This window comes from Portunus trituberculatus, chromosome 44, assembly GCF_017591435.1.
Source record: "Portunus trituberculatus isolate SZX2019 chromosome 44, ASM1759143v1, whole genome shotgun sequence".
Lineage (NCBI taxonomy): Eukaryota > Metazoa > Arthropoda > Malacostraca > Decapoda > Portunidae > Portunus > Portunus trituberculatus.
Window position 1 is genome coordinate 8,950,409 of NC_059298.1, and position 18,264 is coordinate 8,968,672.

An 18,264-nucleotide genomic window follows, 5' to 3' on the forward strand; every position below is an offset into this window, starting at 1 on the left:
GTCTTCTAATTTACATTTAATTATTTCATATACAAATTATTTCAGTATTTAGCTAAATAAAGTGGAAAATATTCTTTTCTGTCAGTGATGCAGTGTATGATATATATACCAGCTATATTTGCCATCATTCACCAAAATATTTTAACTTTAACATTTCTAATAATTAAAATCAGAAAACTGAAGTACCGCCATCAGCTCGACCCATCAGTAGACAGACAGGACATGAAGTTTAATTTGTTATTACTTGCAAGGATTGGATAAACATGTTATTCTGGCAATTTCAGCTACACCTCTAGCAGTAATCATGATTTAGGATTTAAAAAAAAAACTTTTTTTTTTTATGTACTTCACATATTTTCCTGATGTCTGTTGATTACACTTCACACACTATAGAATTCACTACCCACACAACATCCCAGCAACCACATGGCCATCTCCAAGACTCACCCCTATTATTTGCTGCTTTTCCAGTCACCATGAGCTATGCCTTTTTTGTATTAATATTTTTTTTTTTGCTCCATCCCTGCTTTTCATCTGCTGAACTGGTCTCTAACCTCCTCTGCATTTCTGCTGTCCACACTAAATCATCTGAATTCATGGATGTAAAATATGGAATAATTATAGGATGTCTTAGGGTTGTATGAGCTAAGTGATAAGCTATTAAGGGGAATGAAAAGTAAAAGGGTGACAAATTAGTGAGTTGACTGTCTTCATAACAATTTTCCTTAAGTTGCATTATTTTTTTGCAGAGATTTGCCAGAGCACATCTCATCTGATACGAAAGCTGGTGGTGCCTCGCTTTGTCTCAGGCTTTGACGTTAGGAAGACCCAAACGGATTATGTCCACAGCCAGTGCTGGGTGTCCTTCCTTCCTACTGCTGCTGCTGCTACCATTCTATCTGCAATCAAAGCTGGTGTGCCTGATGGCAGATAGAGCTTATCGGAGAATGTCTACAGGCAGTATTGGGTCTCCTCTTTGCAATAAAAGCCAGTGTGCCTGATGTCAGGAAGAGACAAATGGAGGGTGTCTATGTACAGCTAGTACTAGAGGTCTTTTTTGCCTGGTGTGTTGGTTGCTGCGGTACAAGTCTTGCAAGTCTGATACCACAGGATACTAACTACTAAGCATCCACCCTGCCTGCTACTGCCTAAAGTGTCTTGCACGATAGATGTCATAGCATATAAACAACTGTTGGCAATAAATCAGTTTGTGACTATTTATTTAGTTTGGCTGAATAATTTAGCAATGTAGTTTTTCAGTGTTAATAGACTATTTTGTGCTAACAGTTTATGCATTGAAGGTAGAAAATACAAGCTGGGATTGACCTAAACATTTTTTGTCCAGGGCAAAATAATGTTTGATGGTCTCAGGTCCTAAAGGTTACAAAAAAGTTGGGTTGGCAGCTCAGAAAATAGACTAAGTTTAAGGTGAAACTTACACAAAGATTCCTTTTTGTGTGCATCTTTGGAACGTACAACAACTTATGTGCATAAGGGAGAATCTCTGTGCAAGTTTCACCTTTAAGTCTATTTTTGTGCTGCCAACCAACTTTTTTCCCTTTTATTACCTTAAGGACATGATACCATCAAACATTTATTTCACAATGGACAATAAACTCTTGGGTCAATCCCAGCTTTAATTTTTTACCTTTGGGGCATGAATCACCCACCAGAAGAAAACCTTATTTGCAAAAAACATTATTCACATACCATACTTCCATAATCATGTTACAAGATGACACAGGCAGGAAGGCCACTTATCATTAATAAAGTTTGAGGTGAGACTTGCATCTATGTAGGATGTCAACTGGCAGCTGGTGTTCTGTGGCATCAGATTTGCAAGATTTGTATTGCAGCAACCAGCACATCAGGCAGGAAAGACATCCACCAACGACTGTAAACACCCTCCACTTGGCTCTTCCAGAAGAGCTGACATCAGACATACCAACTTTTGATTGCAAGGAGACCCAATACTGGCTGCAGACACCCTCCAATAGGCTCTTCCTGTCATCAGGCACACCAACTTTGATTGCAGACAGGATATGCTTTGGCAAACCTCTGCAAAAAAGTAATGTAACTTGTAGAATTATTCTACATTGTTCACTCTCAAACTTTTTACTTTTCACTCCCCTTAACAGCCTATTACCTGGCCCATACAACAACTCTTCCATATATATTTCTTATTTCTTTATATACATGATTTGGTGTTGACCGCAGAAATGCAGCAATTGGAGACAAGTTCAACAGATGGAAAGTAGAAGAACAAAAAGGAATGAAAATGAATATGGAAAAGACGTAACTTTATTTATAGTTCTTGCTAATTAAAGTTTGCTTAGCAATCTGGTTGACCATCTTGAGCAGTCACTGTAACTTACTCCCAAAACCAAAGATTGTCACAACTCTCCTTTGCAATCAAGAAAGAGTCAAGTTGTGGCTGGACTGACAAGCAACCTTCAACACTTTCAGAGGCAGAGATGATCTTGCCAGTTTCACCAGGAAGAGTTTTGTTACAGGAATTTTCCACTCCAGTCTAGGAAGGAAGAATGTATGAAGTCTCTTTTCAGAGTATAGATCAACACGTGTCACTGCTTTCAGGCCTCAAATGTGATAAAGTTATAGATGTTTCAGCACTTAAATAATGGTACAATGAAAATAAGTGCCATGTTTACCCTACTTTATATTTCATACTATATATTTCAGAATTCTTAGCTTTACATTAAAGCAATAAATCTACTTGACTTTTTTGTGTGTCATCTTGTAACATGATTACAGAAGTTTTCTGGGGGGAGGTTCATGTCCTGAAGGCAAAAAATAACAGCTGGGATTGACCCAAGATTTTTTGTCCAGTGTAAAATAATTTTAAATATTTGGTGTAACAGTTCATATGCTATAGGAAAAGAAAAAAGGTTTTCTAGCACAAAAAATACCTTTTTTTTTTCCTTTTCCTTCAGCATATGAACAACTATGCCAAATATTTAAAATCATTTTACACTGGGCAAAAAATCTTGGGTCAATCCAAGCTGTTATAAGAAAAGAGAGTTAATTCATTGTTTTACTGTAATGCTAAAAATAACTAAATATACAATATGAAATATACAATAGGGTAAACATGGCACTTATTTTCACTGTACCATTATTTAAGTGCTGAAACATCCATAACTTTATCACATTTCAGGCCTGAAAGCAGTGACACTTGTTGATCTATACTCCAAAAAGGGACTTCATACATTCTTCCTTCCTAGTTTGGAGTGGAGAATTCCTGGAACAAAACTTGTGTGTGAGGAGCAAACTCTTCCTGGTGAAACTGGCAAGATCCTCTCTGCCTCTGAAAGTGTTGAAGGTTGCTTGTCAATCCAGTCACAACTTGACTCTTTCTTGACTGGAAAAGAAAATTGTGACAATCTTGGGTTTTGTGAGTAAGTTGTAGCGACTGCTCAAGATAGTTAACCAGATTGCTAAACAAGAAAGTGAAATAACTAATTAGCAAGAATTATGAATAAAGGTATGTAATTTAGAGATGTACCGATACCAAAATTTTGGCAGATTCTGATACCGATACCACCTAATTGGGCCGATACCGATACTACTACCGATACCGATTCTACTTATAGTGATTACTGCACTGGACACCAGGATGAGTTGGGGCACAGCGAGCGTTATCAGATGGGAGGCTTTGTTTTGGGAGATGCTGTAAGTCCTTCTGAGAACGTTTGTGAAATAGGAGCAATTCTAAAAGCTTTTTAAAGCCATTTGCAAAGGTAAATTACTCAGTAATTGGAATGAATATCTTCTCAGTCTTCTCATTCTTGTCAGTTACTTTAAATTCTTACTTCTTACTCCTTTAGCGACCATTTGGTCTTGTACATTTTCATTATTAATTTTATTGACGATATTTTGGCGATCAAAAATATTTTTAAAATTATTAAAATTGTAAAACAGACACAAAATATTAGCAAAAGAAACTCATTTTGTTGTGTATGTTTCTCTTTAATTAAATCTGACATCCTTTGATATTAATTCATTAGACATTAGTAGACCAATTCAGAAAAATGAGCTTTCACCTAATCTTTTCAATTAAATAGAAAAAGTTTAGTTTATTCTAAATTTCTAGTGTATTGCTATGATCTTAAATAATTAATATGCAACAAATTATACACAATGCACATGATTACAAAACAGAATCGTTACTTTCTTAGTTATGGAATTTTTACATCCTTAGGTTAACACAAGTAACTCAAAAATTAAACTTGCATTAAAATTAATATACATATATAATTCGAGCTTCCACCTATTCCAGTATGATATCTTGGAAAAGGCTAGCACTAGCACTGTTAATTATAAATCAAATAAGAATATGCTGTTATTTACAATAATGCAAAATGCCTAACTATATATATATATATATATATATATATATATATATATATATATATATATATATATATATATATATATATATATATATATATATATATATATATATATATATATATATATATATATATATATATATATATATATATATATATATATATATATATATATATATATATATATATATATATATATATATATATATATATATATTGGATTCTCAATATCTGAAGTTTGACATTCTTAGATTGTAGTTAAAAAACATAAGCTTTTCACCTGTGTGAACTTTGTGTGGGTGGAGGAGCAGCGTCTGACTGAGAGACAGTGAGAATGCATGGTGACTCATGACCGACTGTGTGACAGGATGCCGGAGTTCAGCCTATACGCGTTTCATACGCGTCCAATTTAGAGGTTGTGGCTTATTACCACAGAAAACAGTATTCTATGACATACGGTAATCACCACGGAAACTTAATACGCCGTATTATATTAATTTGGTATCATCAATATCTTAAATAGAATATATCACTAAGTAGTAAATTCCTTTTAGATATCGGAAGTATCGGCATAAAATAAGCCGATACCGATACCCAAAAAATGGGCCGATATCACCGATTCCGATGCATCGGTAAATCTCTAATGTAATTCTTACTAATCAGTTCAGGTATGCAAAGACCAGCAAAATGTTCAAGATTCACTACCTCTATACTCACTCTATTGCTGCTGTGGTAGATGGCTACTGTTCTTCTCCTAAACCTATTAATAGTGGTGTTCCTCAGGGTTCTGTCCTGTCACCCACTCTCTTTCTATTATTCATTAATGACCTTCTTAACCAAACATCTTGCCCTATCCACTCCTACGCTGATGATACCACCCTACATCTTTCCACGTTCTTTCAGAGACGTCCAACCCTTCAGGAAATTAACAGATCACGCGGGGACGCCACGGAACGCCTGACTTCCGATCTTTCTAAAATTTCCGATTGGGGCAGAGAAAATCTAGTAGTTTTCAATGCCTCAAAACTCAATTCCTCCATCTATCAACTCGACACAACCTTCCAGACAACTATCCCCTCTTCTTCAATGACACTCAACTGTCTCCCTCTTCCACAATGAATATCCTCGGTCTGTCCTTTGCTCATAATCTTAACTGGAAACTTCACATCTCATCTCTTGCTAAAACAGCTTCTATGAAATTAGGTGTTCTGAGGCGTCTCCGCCAGTTTTTCTCGCCCTCCAACTGCTTACTCTGTATAAGGGCCTTATCCGTCCCTGTATGGAGTACTCTTCGCATGTTTGGGGGTTCCAGTCACACAGCTTTGCTTGATAGGGTGGAATCGAAAGCTCTTCGTCTCATCAACTCCCTCCTCTGACTAACTGTCTTCAGTCTCTTTCTCACCGCCGAAATGTTGCATCCCTTTCTATATTTTATCGCTATTTTCATGGTAACTGTTCTACTGATCTTGCTAACTGCATGCCTCCCCTCCTCCTGCGGCCACGCTGCACAAGGCTTTCTTCTTCCTCTCATCCCTATTCTGTCCAACTCTCTAATGCAAGAGTTAACCAGTACGCTCAATCATTCATCCCTTTCACTGGTAAACTCTGGAACTCCCTCCCTGCATCTGTATTTCCGAATTCCTACAACTTGTCTTCTTTTAAGAGGGAGGTATCGAGGCATTTGCTCCCCTAATTCTGGCTGACGGTTTTGGCACTTTTTGTACTCTTTGGAGAGCCAGCGCTCAAGTGGGCATTTTTTCTAACTTTTTTTTTTTTGCCCTTGGCTGGCCCTTTTCCCTAGGTAAAAAAAAAACTCCATAAACCTTAGTTTCTTGATTCTAGCCATAGGTTCCTCTTGTGAATTTCTTGGCGTTTCATAAATCACTGTCCTTCACCTTAACAGCTGCATGAAGAAAAGAAGTAACTACTTAGTTTAATTAAATTTCACACTGACTTTGCCTTTTCCATTACTTCATTTACTAGCTCAAATTCAATACTTCATTTACTATTTATATATATATATATATATATATATATATATATATATATATATATATATATATATATATATATATATATATATATATATATATAGTACTTACAAGTTGCTTTCTGATTGATGTTACTCCCAGTGCTGCTGTTACTATTACTGTCACTGGTGCTGTTGTCTGTGGTTCCTTGCAATCTGCCTTCTACTTCCTCACCACTACTCTCTTCTTCACTGCTGGAGTCATCTAGATCACTGTTAGAATGCAAAAATAAGATTTTCTGTAGGCACTTACTACCAAAATATGATTTTACTCCAACATAATCAGGACTAATCAGCCTAAATCAATATTATCTACTTATATGGCATACATATTAATACTATTGAATGAAGAATTTTCATAAGCAGAGCAGCTGCAGATTTGTCATTATGTCTTGATATATGATAAAAACATAAAGGTGTACATTGCTTTCTTATTTTATATTTTCTGCCAAATCTAAGATGCTTTTGTAATATTTTCTGCTATAGTTAATGCTTTGTAATATAGAGGTAACTTACTTTAAACACTAAAAACCTTACTTCTTGGATATATCTTGCTAAAATTGGGTATATTCTCCAAGCCATAAAATTATTCTAAATCATCTACCAATGGTAAGGGATGATGCATTTGATGGCAGTTAAATGTAAACCATTTGAAAAGCAGAGAAGAAATAAGTCCCTTAAGGACAGCAAATGGGAAGATGGTTAGTTCTGCGGAAGAGATTAGTAGAATTATGAACAAGTATTTCATAACTGTCTTCACCCAGAACACAAGGGAAATCCCATATAGCGAACAGATATTTAGGGCAGAGGATAGTGAAAAGCTGACAGATATTCATATAACTAAGGGGATTGTAGAACAGGAGATAGATATACTAAAGAAGTTCAAGTCACCAGGACCTGATGATGTATATCCAAGGGAATGCAAGGAAGTCATCAGTGAGCCTTTAGCGGTACTTTTTATGATGACAGTGGAGTCAGGTGAAGTACCGATAATGTGGAGAGAAGCTAATGTGGTTCCCATATTTAAGAAGGGAGATAAAACCCTAACATCTAATCACAGGCCTGTCAGCTTAACTTCAATTGTGGGTAAATTAATGGAATAAATAATAGTGAAAAACATTACGAAACACCTGTACAAACATGGCTTGATAAATCAAACACAGCATGGATTTACGAAGGGAAAATTGTGTCTTACAAACTTGTTGAGCTTTTATAGAAAGGTTTATCAGACAGCAGATATGGGTGATAATTATGACATTCTATACTTAGATTTCAGTAAAGCCTTTGACAAGGTACCTCACCAGAGGCTCTTAAATAAGTTTAAAGCACATGGTACAGAGGGTAAAATATTAGGCTGGATTAAAGCGTGGTTAGACGACAGGCGACAGAGGGTGGTAATCAATGGATCTAATTCTGAGTGGGGAGAAGTACTTAGTGGGTACCACAGGGCTCAATTTTAGGGCCATTATTATTTCTAATATATATCAACGACTTGGATAGTGGAATTAATAGTGACATTAGTAAATTTGCAAACGACACAAAGATAGGTATATTAATTAGGTCCGATTCGGATGCCATGGCCTTGCAGGCAGACTTAGATAGCATGAAAGAATGGACAGATCGATGGCAAATGCAGTTCAATATTAACAAGTGCAGGGTACTGAGCGTAGGTAGAGATAATCCAAGCAATAGGTACACGATAGATTATGAGGCACTAGGAAGTTCCAAGTATGAGAAAGATTTAAGAGTCATAGTTAGCTCTGACCTCGGTACAAGGAAGCAATGTATTGAGGCCAGGAATAAGGCGAATAAAATATTGGGCTTCATTTCTAGAAGTGTTAAAAGCAGGAATCCCGAAGTAATACTAAAATTATACTTGGCACTGGTCAGGCCACATCTTGACTATGTTGGAGTCAGTGCAAAGGAGGAAGACTAAAAAGATACAGGGAATGAGGGATATTCCCTATGAAGAGAGACTGAAAAAACTCAATCTGCATTCCTTAGAGAGATATAGGTTAAGAGGAGTTCTGATAGAAATATTTAAGTGGTATAAGGGTTTTAACAAAGGGGACATGAATGTAAATCTTAAGATCAGTAGCAGGGACAGAACCAGAAATAATAGGTTTAAACTTCAAAAATTCAGGTTTAATAAAGAAACTGGTTTTCAAACAGAGTGGCTGATGAGTGGAACAGTCTCAGTGGTCATGTAGTCAGAGCTGAGTCAATAGTGAGCTTTAAAAGGTTAGATAAGTTCATGGATAGGGATGATAGGTGAAATTAGGTAGCTTTAAGCACACATGGACTACCTTGTATAGGCTTGGCGGCCTCTTGTAGCTTCCCTCTTTTATTGTGTTTTTATGTTCTTATTTTAGCAGGAAAAACAGTTTTTAGTGTTTAAGGTAAGCTAGCTCTACATTACAATGCATAAACTATACTAGAAAATGTTACAAAAGCATGTTATACTTGGCAGAAAACATAAAAAGAAAGCAATCTTACAATAGATACATACAGGAAAGTGCTAAGGCTATAAGGGCTCAAGAAGCTGAGTGGTTCAAGTGTCACTTATTCACTTCATTCAAATAAATTTAGTTTTCCCACTTTCCCTTGTCAAGCATCATCTTACAATAAATTTTACTCTTCATTCCCCTACATTTTCTATAATATTTTCTCCATCTTATACTCTCTCTATCTTGCAAGTATAAGTACATGAATGAATTAACAAATAAACTGAAGTAAAAAAAAAAAAAAAAAAAAAAAAAAAAAAAAAAAAAAGTACTTTAAGTGACAAAATAGAGTAAAAAATTGAGATATTCTAGATGGCTAAATGAATAAAGCTTTGTACTCACTCTAAGAACTTTCCCTTCTTGGTTTTGGTCTCAGGTTCTTCTTCAATACTTCTCTTAGCACCTGATGGACCACTGCCATCTTTGGAAGCAAAAGCTGCAAAAAGCAAGTTAATAGAAAATCAAAACTATCTTGTTACTTGGTTATCTATCTATACACACATTTCAACAATCATACTCATTTATGCTTCTATAATGATGCTATTTGCTGTTTTTTTTATTTATGTAAATGCATAGGAAAGAAACACTATATAATGAGCTGCAATGAAACAGGTAGATCAGGATACATGAGGGAAGGTATGGAGCAATCAATAAGTGAGAACTGCTGATGTCATGGTAGGTCAGGCAGGGGAAGCCAATAATTAAAACAACACTGAAAGCTATACTTTTTCCATTTACATTTTTACTCTTTTTCTCTGAAGAATTAACTAATACCAGTTATTGATAACCACCAGATCACAAAAACTTACCTTTGTCTAGTGAATCATACAAGTTTTTTTCACGAAGTTCCCGCTGCTGGAAATACGCCTCATCCTGGAAGGTGTGTCTTGGCGATTCTTGGAGCGTTTTAAATTTTTGCCGTTTCTTCTCCTGTAGCTCTCTTTCCCGATCAGCTTTCTTGGCAATGAAATCCTTCAGCCTATAATAATATGATTTGATCAACTATGGTTACTTAGAAGTGTCATTTTAAACTTTTTAATTTCATACATGCCTAATAGACAAAACATTTTGTAATAGCAAGTTGTATATTTTGCCTTGAAAATGCATTCTAAAGCTCTCAGATTACAAGACAAAAATAAATACTTAAAATAAAATTAAGCTTTGCATTTGTTCAAAAATATTTTCCATGCATTTCCAATCTAAATGGGCTTTGGTAAAATTTCTGCAGTTACATTTGATGTACTAAAACATTTAACAAATTTTGCCATAAATATTTAGTTCCCAAGCTAAATAAGAATCAGTTTTCTTGTTGCCTCATGTAAAGGTAGACTGAAATGTCAAGGTAAAACATATGTATGTTCATCTCATACACCACTTCATTCTTTAACTTTCAACTGATGCATGCAAACACAGAGATATTCCATGAACTTCAAATATGTTCACTTAGTCTTAAGATTTCTCATGCCATTTCCTAGATCCCAACACATGCAAATATCTTAATAAAGATAGATAAAAAAAATAATAAGGAATCAAAATAATATAAATGCAGAAAGGATAGGCAAAAATATCATGAGTTAGTATTGACATCATGTAACTGAATATGATGTAAGTAAAAAAAAAATAAAAGACGGTCATCCTCAGCGTACGGAGAGATGTGGAGTGATGACGATGGGTTGTTGCACATTACACCACACCATTACCTTTTCTCTTCATTAATGTCTCTCAGTCGGCGCCCACTAAGGTCTCGGCAAGCCTCACGATTTGTTGTTTTTTCAATCTGGGCACCTGCAGAAAGACATTTAAAGTTAATCCATTTTCTGGTATTACCCTAAAATCAAGTGGGCCGTGAATTTTTCTTTAAGCAAACATCTACACAACTAGTATCTCTATTGTAAATTACAAAAAAGAGAATAACTGAGAATTGGACATTGGAAAAAAAAAAATAATAAATAAAAAATACAGGTGGCAAGAAAGAAGGGTTTTACACAAATCTTGATCTTGAATAAACAAAACCACTCAAAATGAAACACACAAGAGACTCATTCTTCACCTATAGCTCTCAGCATGGAACCAAAGCCACCCTTTCCTCCTGGGAGCCTCAGGGTGGCCACAATCATTGTGCTGGCATCAATCTGTGTTGAGGGGTAGACCACCCGACCCTGGCACTGTAGTACCACATTAGATGCATGGCCCTGAAACAAATACAGTTAGAAACATTGGGTATAGATTGTTTATTAGGCATGAGTGTATAATATACACTGTTTATCAGGGGTTCTCAATCTTTTAATCTCATGTACTCCTTGAAGTCTTTCAGTATTGGTTATGTACTTATTACCAAGTCTTACAGTCTCTGCAGCAACTACCATTGGCAGACATAATTGAAAACTGCAAACTTGGCCATGAAACCATTACCAATTATTATGGTTGCAGTGTAGGCACAAGAATTTGTAACTCCAAGAATTTTTTTGTTAAAACCATTTCACTTATTGTTCTGTTTCTAGTGGAGGACACATCTAGTTTAATATACATTTATTTCTTACAATAGTATATGAAGGCCACTTTCTACAAACAGGTTTGGTTATTCAGAACCAAAGTATTTTAAGAAACCTGTCATGTATCCCAAAAATTCCTCTCATGAAGTCAGTACACATACCCTAGGATGAATCTCTGTCATAGCTATATGAAATGTTAATATGAATTTCAGCCTCCATGGTTACCAGGATAAGCACTTCTGTAATTACTTCATAAAGCAACGATTGTGCAATGGCAAAATTGTATTTATTTGTAGATCCATAGTTTAGAGTAATTTGTTATTCAGATTCACAATAATAATCAGTTTCAAATGTAGAACAGTATAATAGTGTTGAGTCTGCCTATCTCACTCCACAATGCATGGCAAATTCATGTGGTTGGCACAGTCATAATGACTTATGTTTTGATGAGCCAGATCTATATTATAATATATAAGACATGGTGTGTAAAGATATGCTTAACTCTGCCAGTTTTTCTAACTGCTCCCCAAATAAAATTCTGTTTAAGGGCCTTATCTGCCCATGTATAGAGTATGATTCACATCTATGGGGGGATTCCACTCATTTAGCTCCTATAGATAGGATAGAAAGAAAAGCTGCAGTTCTCAACCATTTCCTTGTAAGTACCCCCTGAATTATAAGATCATCAACCCAAACCTCCAGTAATCTGATATTGAACAAAATGTTTATCTTGTGACGGGCACTAACTTAATATGCAATAGTACTGCAAAGAATATCATTAGATTAGCCATCTAAGTTCCTCTGCAAATCTTACGGAATGCCAACTTAGTAGCTGACACTAACTCAATGCATGGTACTGCAAAGAATATTATTAGATCAGCCATCTAAGTACTCTTACAATTCTTCTTGTGAACCTCTTTCTCGTTGCTACAATGTTGTATCTTTTATTATCTTCTACTGCTATTTTCATACCAACTGCTCTTTTAACATTGCTTACTGCATGCCTCCCCTTCTTCAGCAACCTTGCTGCACTTCATTCTCTTACCTGTGTTCTGCACATCCCTCTAATGGAAGTTAAGCAGTATTCTCAATCATTCAGTATCTTTTTATACTCTTTCACCAAACTCAATATAGCTTTTCTTACCACCCCCTCCTTTTTTTTTTTTTTTTTTTTTTGAGTAATTTGAATGGCATATGTACCTGTTGCAAATTGTTTATAACGCTGACAGGAATTTTAAAGAATTTCCATTTTTGGGAAGAAATAAGCTCACACACTGTCATGTCAACGCTGGAAAGTGACACACCTGCCTACTTGTGATAAGCATGTGGGTACTGAGGAACAATGGTTGGGTGTATTCATTCATGTGCGCAAGCACAAAATTAATCACAGTGATTGTCTGATTGGCTCTTTTGTTTGAGTAGTATGGAGCCACGGGCCAAAAAAAAAAAAAAATAAAATAAATAAATAAATAAATAAATAAGTAAAAATATAGAGTAAAATAAAAAAAATAAGTAAAATAACAAAATAAAAATAAATCTCGCCAATCAAAGTGCTTAGTGGAAAGAGAAGTGAAATACTCTAATCAGTCTGAAGGAGAAATCTGTCGATGCAGGGTGTTACCTTAATTATAATTACTTCCATTGAATTGCTAGATTTAATGAAGAGAAATAATTATATATATTATTAATTTCTTAGTGTTGTTGGTCAAGTTGGGCTATTTTTCTTTGGTTAGATCAGTTTAATTGTGTCAGATTAAATCAATTTATTCTGAGAAGATATCTCAGTGGTGTGTGTTGCCTCAATTTAGGTTACATTGCCTAGGTAAGGTTAATTGATATAAATTTGATTAGGTTGGCAAAGCCAGTGGTTGTGGCAAGGACTCTCCACAGCAGTAACAGTCCTAATTTTGGACTGACAATTCTGTGGTACTTTGTGATGACGAAACTACCTTCTTCTGGTACACTGGTCTGTTTTGTATTATTTTTTTTCTAAAAAATATACTTAGAGGAGATAGACCGTGTTTTCTGAGGGAAGAAAAAAGTGTGAAATAATAAAAAAGAAGTACTGCTTTGCGATTGAAAACAGATGAATTCAAAACCGAAAAAAGGCTTATTCAGAAGTGAGAGTACGGTGATAGAGCAATAATTTACTAATCAACCATCCCTTTCTCTGGCAAACTCATGATTTTGATTATGTACTGCCCGAAAGATACTCGTATTCATCTCACCTCATCCGAAAACCCAGCATTTCCCACCGGCACGTCTAAATACTATCGGAACACTATCGGAACAGAAATACTATCGGAACACTACTATCGGAACACAAAAAGTGACCAATTATGGATAAATATACAAGAAATCAAGTTAGTAATGGGATGTAAACGTTGCTAAGAACATGAACAATTAAGAATTAATAATTACATTGACTTTTTTGCCTCTATATGCCAAGGGTGAGTGTGGTACGGACAGCGCCGCGCTCTGCGCCGTTGCTGCAGCTCAGTTGGTGTCGAGCTGGATAAAGGAGAGGGAGTGTGAGCCGGCTCTAGTGTCGGTAGATAGGACGTTTAACTTGGGAAAGTGCTATGTTACCACACTGGTGTATAAGAACTTAAAGGTCCTTCACAGAGAAACTAATGACCACCCATTGTTTTTTGGCCCCATGTACCTACACTGGGATGGTAAAATGGAAACATATCATTTTTTCGCTACACTTAAACCATTACTGGACAACTCACTTTCTGAGTCAGAGCTAACCTTAGACATCAAAATTGGTAGTGATGAGGAAAAGGCATTGTGTAAGGCCATTGACAGTAATTTCCCTAGGGCTACTAGATTCCTCTGCACTAAACACCTCAAGGATAATGTTGCTGAATATCTTAAAAACAAAGAAGGGGCAAGCACTTACGCTAGAAAAGAGGTCATAGACGATCTATTTGGCCAGGAAGGCTTAGGCAGTAGTAATGACAGTTTCCAATTTGAACAGCGAGCCTCAGATATTAGAGAGAAACATTTGGAAAGTATGCCAAGTTTTGTATCATATTTCGAAAACCGAATAAAAGATTTGATGTTCAAGCATGTTTACAAACCAAACCAAGATCGTATTCCCCAAACAGACCGTCTTTGGACCAATAATAATTGTGAATCTCTGAATTTTGTGATCAAAAAGGCCATAAATTGGAAGTCTCAAAAATTACCTGATTTAATAAAGACACTTTACAGTGTGGCTAATATTCGAATGCTGGACCTACGACGGGCTCTCTTTGGCATGGGAAATTATGTCCTCCACCCTTCCCTACATAAGAAATTCTATGTTGGGCATGCCCACTGGAAAAACAAAAGTGAAGATGACAAAAAAAAACTTTTCTCAGCATTTTGCACTTACAAGAAACAGCAAATTCCTAAAATGGTAACCTCCACTGACGGTGAATTCAAAGTTCCAAATGTGGGTGGTATTGCCAAAAAACCTGGCCAGCGTAGACGACCCAGGGCAGAAAGAGCAGCACCAAAAAAATAATGCAATACACCTTTCCTATGGTACACCTACCACCAAATCACTATGGTTCCCAACAAAGTCAATGTAATTATTAATTCTTAATTGTTCATGTTCTTAGCAACGTTTACATCCCATTACTAACTTGATTTCTTGTATATTTATCCATATTTGGTCACTTTTTGTGGTCCGATAGTATTTCTGTTCCGATAGTGTTTAGACGTGCCCTTTCCCACAGCTCCCCAAAGAGTGGAGGGCTCGTGACACTATTCTACTACTTCATACTATCTTATTACATGTATAAAACGGGTTTTGTGAAGGCCTGCAGGAAAATATTTGGTAAAAAAAGTGGCGGTGCTAAACTGGACTATAATATTGTGAGGCGTGGGGCACCAACAGCAAAGCCACAACACTCACCTCCCTCTGATGCAAGGCGTCCAGCACCTCCCCGCCAGTCTGTGGCCGCTCGCTCAGGCACCACGTCCTGCGCTGCCCCGAGATATGAGACACCAACACCACCACCATTCTGCTAGTATAGGGCTTCAAATAAAGTCTGGATGGCTTGTTCGTCGTGACCAAGGAAGATAAATACTATGATCTTGATCTTGATCTGTAGAATCATTAGTGTTGATCTTGATCTTGATGCTACAGGTGGCTCGGGATCGCTCTAGAGCCACAGGCCTTTGGATCGGCTGGTCCTGTAGAGGACAAAGAGACACAAAACAGAAAAAGAAAGAAAAAAAAGTAGCATTCTCTTCGTTAATGATACCTACACCTCGCTCGCCACATTCTCTCCAGATACTTCTTCACAGCCTCCATCATCCTTTCACTCGTCTCTCTACACGGTCCATTATTATGGACGCTTCGAAGGCCACTACCTTCATCTTCAGCAGTATAAAGGCGGCGTCACACTAGCACTTTTTCCGTCGTCTTTTTACTCTTCCGTCAACTCTTTCCGTCGTCTTGAGTCAGACGGAACGCATCGTTTTCGTCTAGCGCCAATTTTTAGTAAAAATAAGAACTATGGTTTCTAATCAACACTTTTATTAAAAAATATATTTTTTTTTGTTAAACAGAAGAATGCTATTATTATGGTAAGAAATTTAAATGAGTTGGTGAATATATGTTTGTACAGATATTTTTTTTCTTCTAGCCTAGCAATGAAAAGTTCCTCAGTTGTTTGTGTACATTTCCAGGGGAGTGCGAATGTGCGACGCTTTTGAATATTTCCAAGGCAACTTCCAAGTAGCTGGCCAAGATGAGCAGTGGACAAAACACTCTGACGAATTTCTCATAGAGAGTATTAGAGGTCACCGTTGCCTTTAGGATCACAGAACAGCTGATTACATTATAAGGTGCAAAAAAGCCGCGGCTTGCTGGGGATGAATGAGGAGCCATGTTTGTTTACAATCGACAAGCGCGGCAAAGGCGGAAGCAAGCTTGTGTGTGACGGCCATCGTCTGCAAAAGTTGACAGTCGTCAGAAAATTGACGGAAAAAGAAGACGGAAAAGTGCTAGTGTGACGCCGCCTTAAAGCAGAATGAAAATTACAAACGAACTAAACCAAGCGAAGGGGGAGGGATAAAGGATGAGAGTAACGTGGCACATTGGGATTGGCCAACCCTACCTGTGAGCTCCATTGTACTCAAACCCTATCAGGACCTGACCTGTCTTTACCACTAATCCCTAGATCTGGTAGGGATTTAGTCGCCAGTGCTCTCTCATTAATGGATCTAGCTTAAACATGCCTACGTCTTTAGATTATAATTCTTATGGTTCTGTATACAAACCGATTATAAAATCTTACGTTTTTTGAAGTTTTTACATTTATTTATACCATACCATGTGGGCTTTTCACGGGAATTTATGGGCTAAAGGGAATACTTTTTGAGGTACCTCCTATCTCAAAGCCCACCGGCAAGGATACCGTTGCCCCGAGAGAGGAAGCCCAACCTACATTCGGACCGCGGACAGGATTCGAACCCGTGCGCTTGGAGACCCCTCGGACCCCAAAGCGCGAATGGTTCCACTGTACCACGGCGGCCCCAAAAGTAGCATTCTTTGAATGACATTTGGCTGGAATCCCAGTCAATTGAGTTGTCATTATCAAAAGCATGGATAAAATTGCCATTATTTGTGTGACAATTCCTTACACTTCTCTTGTGTTCTTCTAACTTCACATCCAAGGATCTGCTTGTTTCTCCTATATAAACTAAGTTGCAATCTTTACAAGGAATTTTATATACACCTCCTTGAACTTTAACACTCAAATTATTATAAACAAGGATAGATATGATTGTGGATGTGTACCTACATCAAGGTCTCTGCTGACTGACTTAATAATTTCAAGGCTTTTAACATACGGGAGAGATAAATACGGTTTGGTATTGTCTGGGCAGGAACTAGGAGCAAAATACGTCTTTCTAGTCTTAAGATAACCTTTCTTTATGGTATGTTAGGTCTAAGCTTATATATTATGTTTATATATATATATGATTCAAAGATATTCTTTATAAAGTTTTGTATTTGTGAGCTCTGCAATCGGTGAGACATTTGCGTTTATTTCTGTTCTCAATGCAGCTGTTCAGGTCTGTATAAAAGCTTCGGCTCAACGAACCTGGCCTTATCACTATCAGTATTCATTGCACAAATTATATATCTTGTCAATCAAGAGGCAAATAAATAAAGATATCAATATCAATATCAATATCAATACCTCTCTGTCTATCTCATTCTTCCATTTCCATCTATCCTCAGCCCTCCTGCCCACGCGGAAACCATACTGTTCCTCACCTAACACTCCAGCTCGCTCAATCCATTTACACAATCGATCATATAACACTGCACTGAAGACTTTACCTACTGTATTTACTAATGCAATTACCCTATATTATTTCAACTCATTCTTACTCTTGTATCCTCCCTGATGCAACAGTCACTCTGCATTCATTCCACATTCTTGGCACTCTCTCCTCCTACCACAACTGGTTAAATACTTCAGTCATCCTGACAATCACAACCTCCCCATTTTATACATCTCATGTGGTATTCCACATGGCCTTGTGTAATTCACCTCGGTCTCCTCCTGGTCACCCAGCCAGTCTTCCCCATTACGGAGCGAGCTCAGAGCTCATAGACCGATCTTCGGGTAGGACTGAGACCATAATACACTCCACACACCGGGAAAGGAAGCCAAAACCCCTCGAGTTACATCCTGTACCTATTTACTGCTAGGTGAACAGGGGCCACACATTAAGAGGCTTGCCCATTTGCCTCGCCGCGCCGGGATTCGAACCCTGCCTTCTCGATTGTGAGTCGAGCGTGCTAACCACTACACTACGCGGTGTGTGTGTGTGTGTGTGTGTGTGTGTGTGTGTGT

At 37.0% G+C, this 18,264-nt stretch overlaps 1 protein-coding gene across 2 annotated transcripts; it reads right to left on the reverse strand.

Moving 5' to 3' along the window:
- LOC123518575 (replication stress response regulator SDE2-like) lies at positions 1 to 15,490 on the reverse strand. 2 transcript variants are annotated; one of them, XM_045279447.1, is made up of 8 exons: positions 15,303 to 15,490; positions 10,954 to 11,095; positions 10,604 to 10,688; positions 9,713 to 9,882; positions 9,246 to 9,339; positions 6,473 to 6,612; positions 6,194 to 6,273; positions 1 to 2,058 (listed from the first exon to the last, which is right to left on the reverse strand). In XM_045279447.1, the coding sequence occupies exons 1-7, from the start codon at positions 15,408 to 15,410 to the stop codon at positions 6,245 to 6,247; spliced, it is 768 nt and encodes a 255-aa protein (XP_045135382.1). In that variant the 5' UTR covers positions 15,411 to 15,490; the 3' UTR covers positions 1 to 2,058; positions 6,194 to 6,244. The 2 variants fall into 2 exon arrangements, with proteins under 2 accessions (XP_045135382.1, XP_045135383.1); XM_045279448.1 differs by lacking the exon at positions 6,194 to 6,273 and having other exon boundaries at positions 15,303 to 15,489.
- Between the last annotated feature and the right edge of the window lie 2,774 nt (positions 15,491 to 18,264).

What these genes read in the sequence shown, in the direction of transcription:
- LOC123518575 (XM_045279447.1), bottom strand. Translation starts at nt 15,410, where the DNA reads ATGGTGGTGGTGTTGGTGTCTCATATCTCGGGGCAGCGCAGGACGTGG. An exon ending in GACATTAATGAAGAGAAAAG is followed by an intron (nt 9,883 to 10,603) that starts GTAATGGTGTGG and finishes ATATTATTATAG; the next exon opens with GCTGAAGGATTTCATTGCCA. An exon ending in AAGAAGGGAAAGTTCTTAGA is followed by an intron (nt 6,613 to 9,245) that starts GTGAGTACAAAG and finishes GCATTCTAACAG; the next exon opens with TGATCTAGATGACTCCAGCA.